The sequence below is a fragment of the Ammodytes marinus genome (assembly GCF_949987685.1).
Source record: "Ammodytes marinus genome assembly, chromosome: 11".
Lineage (NCBI taxonomy): Eukaryota > Metazoa > Chordata > Actinopteri > Uranoscopiformes > Ammodytidae > Ammodytes > Ammodytes marinus.
Window position 1 is genome coordinate 25,080,981 of NC_137215.1, and position 2,500 is coordinate 25,083,480.

The 2,500-nt window shown below is 46.0% G+C and overlaps 1 protein-coding gene across 1 annotated transcript in view; it reads left to right on the forward strand.

The window, feature by feature from the left end:
• ttc7a (tetratricopeptide repeat domain 7A) overlaps positions 1–2,500 on the forward strand; it is a gene marked incomplete at both ends in the record, with an annotated part of 51,117 nt that overhangs the window by 32,100 nt on the left and 16,517 nt on the right. Inside the window, 2 exons of the mRNA XM_080036535.1 lie at positions 1,472–1,588; positions 1,995–2,116. Coding sequence (XP_079892661.1) covers positions 1,472–1,588; positions 1,995–2,116 — 239 coding nt within the window. The remainder of the gene's footprint in view (positions 1–1,471; positions 1,589–1,994; positions 2,117–2,500) is intronic.

The following is a 2,500-nucleotide window of genomic DNA, read 5'->3' on the forward strand; positions in this document are numbered from 1 at the left end:
TCCACCGCCCGGTGAGTCTGTAACGAGGCGCCTTTTACTCAGGGTTACTTTCCTCCTCTGCTATTGATCCTCAGCCTCCCTACTTTCCCTTTATCCATTTTCCTCTTTTTCCTTCCCATGCTTAAATCTGCCAGTCACATTCACAAGATATCACATCTTTATCATTAACAGAAAGGGCTAGGCTTCTCTTAGTGGTCCAATATTAGGCACCTAACACAATCTAATACAGAAACCCTGAAGGTTAGGGTTTTTGGCAAGGTTAAGATGGTACGGTCCACTTTAGGGGTGTCTGAAATCATAGGCAAATATGTACAGCATACTTACAGCTCAGAAGGATACTGTATATACTGTAACTATTTCCTCCCCTTGAACTGTTATTCAACCTCTTTTGGTGAGAAGGTGGTTGTCTTATATTTTGAGGGGAACAAATGTACCTCTTCTAAATATTTAGGGGGACATATCCCCTGCTACCCCTTTCAATTCTACACCTATGCCTTCAACAGTGGGGACACGGTGTAGACAGCTAGGCAGGCGGGCCTCAGATGTGGCTAACACCATAGTCTCTCTTCCTCTTTCCACACTCATGGATGAGTGATGCCCATGACAGGCTGGGTCCTCCGAGAGCCCCTTCTGGCAATTACCACACACTCACATGCACACACACACAACTACACAAACACACACACACACACACACACACACACACACACACACACAACTACACAAAAAAAAACACACACACACACACTCAGACTCGTTCTCATCAGAGACTCCCACATCACTTAAACAGTTGTCTTCAACTAAAAGGGCTGAGCGGAAACACTCAATGGCCTCTACTCATCGACCTCTCAACACACTGCAACCGACACACAATCCCACGCACACACAAACGCACATAAACACATTCACACATTCACACACACTCTTAGAAGCTTGTTGTTGATGACTATCTTTACCACCCTTTCTGTTTCTATTGATCGCTGTGTGCCTCGGTCCCCATGCGCCAGTGAGATGTTGATGGGTCTTAAGCACTTACACCAGCTACTATGGAGAGGCTCAAACACTCCCAAATGGATAGGACTTTGTGCATGCATACAGTATATGTGTATATGCTTTGTTGTTATTATAAACTAAAAGGCAGTTTCATGATATAACATCAGCTCGTTTCCAGAGTTTAAAGGTCACTTATTATGCAAAATGCACTTTCTTCATGTTTTTTCAACTTTAATATGGGTCCCAGCCAGGTGCCCCTAAAGAATCCCAAAGTACCCTTTTTTACTCCACGTCCACTTTTCTGAAAACCTGGGTTCAAAAAACCCCGGTCAGATTTCTCTCCCCTTATGACGTCGTAAAGGGATTAGCCACGCCCCTTTGTGGTTAGATGAGGTTAAACGTGTGTAAAACATAAACAAGCACCTTAAGAGTAAACTGAGAGGAGCTGATGAATGATGTGTGTGTGTTTCTGGTTCAGTTTGCTGTTCACCAAGGTGAAGCTTGAAGAAGCCCTGTGTGGCCCCGCTGTAGCCCTGCAGACCTGTGAAGAGATGCTGCAACACTGGCAGAGCCGCTACGAAGGCAGCCGCGCCACGTGAGTCTGCACATGTGCCACATGTGCCTTTTGTGCTATTTGGCTTTTTACAGTCGTTTTCTACTGTATGTTTTAATGCGTCGCACGTTGAGGCTGGAAAAGAGGGAATCTTTTGCTGCTGTGGTATTGATTACCAAGTGTGTGTGTGTGTGTGTGTGTGTGTGTGTGTGTGTGTGTGTGTGTGTGTGTGTGTGTGTGTGTGAAATATTGAGCTTGCATGTTGTCACGTCTCGGATGTCAACGCTGCTACTACTGATGCCGTGAAGACCTCTGTGTGCTTGCATTGGTGGAGTGTGATGATTCATTATGTTTTGGTATTACATTGGTGTGTGTGTGTGTGTGTGTGTGTGTGTGTGTGTCTGTGTGTGTGTGTGTGTGTGTGTGTGTGTGTGTGTGTGTGCTGCAGTGAGCAGACAGATGACAGCAGCAGTATACCACCGATGGCTGAGAGGCCAGAGGTCAGCCCTGGAGTTAGGCGGAAACCCTCCACACACCTCACCCTGCCAGACTTCCAGGATGCCTCCACTGGTCTGTTCTCTCTATCCTTCTTTTTGCTAATAAGCGACTACCTCAGCCTGCTGATTTGGCTGAATTGATTATGTTGAGTTGAACACATCCTCGGCTTTCTCCTTTTGTTGGGCAAACAGCAGCGATAAAGGTGAATGTGTAGGTCAGCCCGGGTCCCCCAGTATTTGACCTATTGCAGATTATAACTATGTTTGACTGTCTGCGTTCCGGTGTGGGGGAGGGAGACGTGCTGTTTAAATATCAATGACCGGACTCACCTCCAAACCTAGCAGGATCAGGGGTCTGTTCCCTTACCACTCAGTCACATAGATAGAACTATCTAATGGCACCCTCTGAAAATAAACAAAACATTGCATTATTTCCTGTATTCCATGAGCGCGTGTC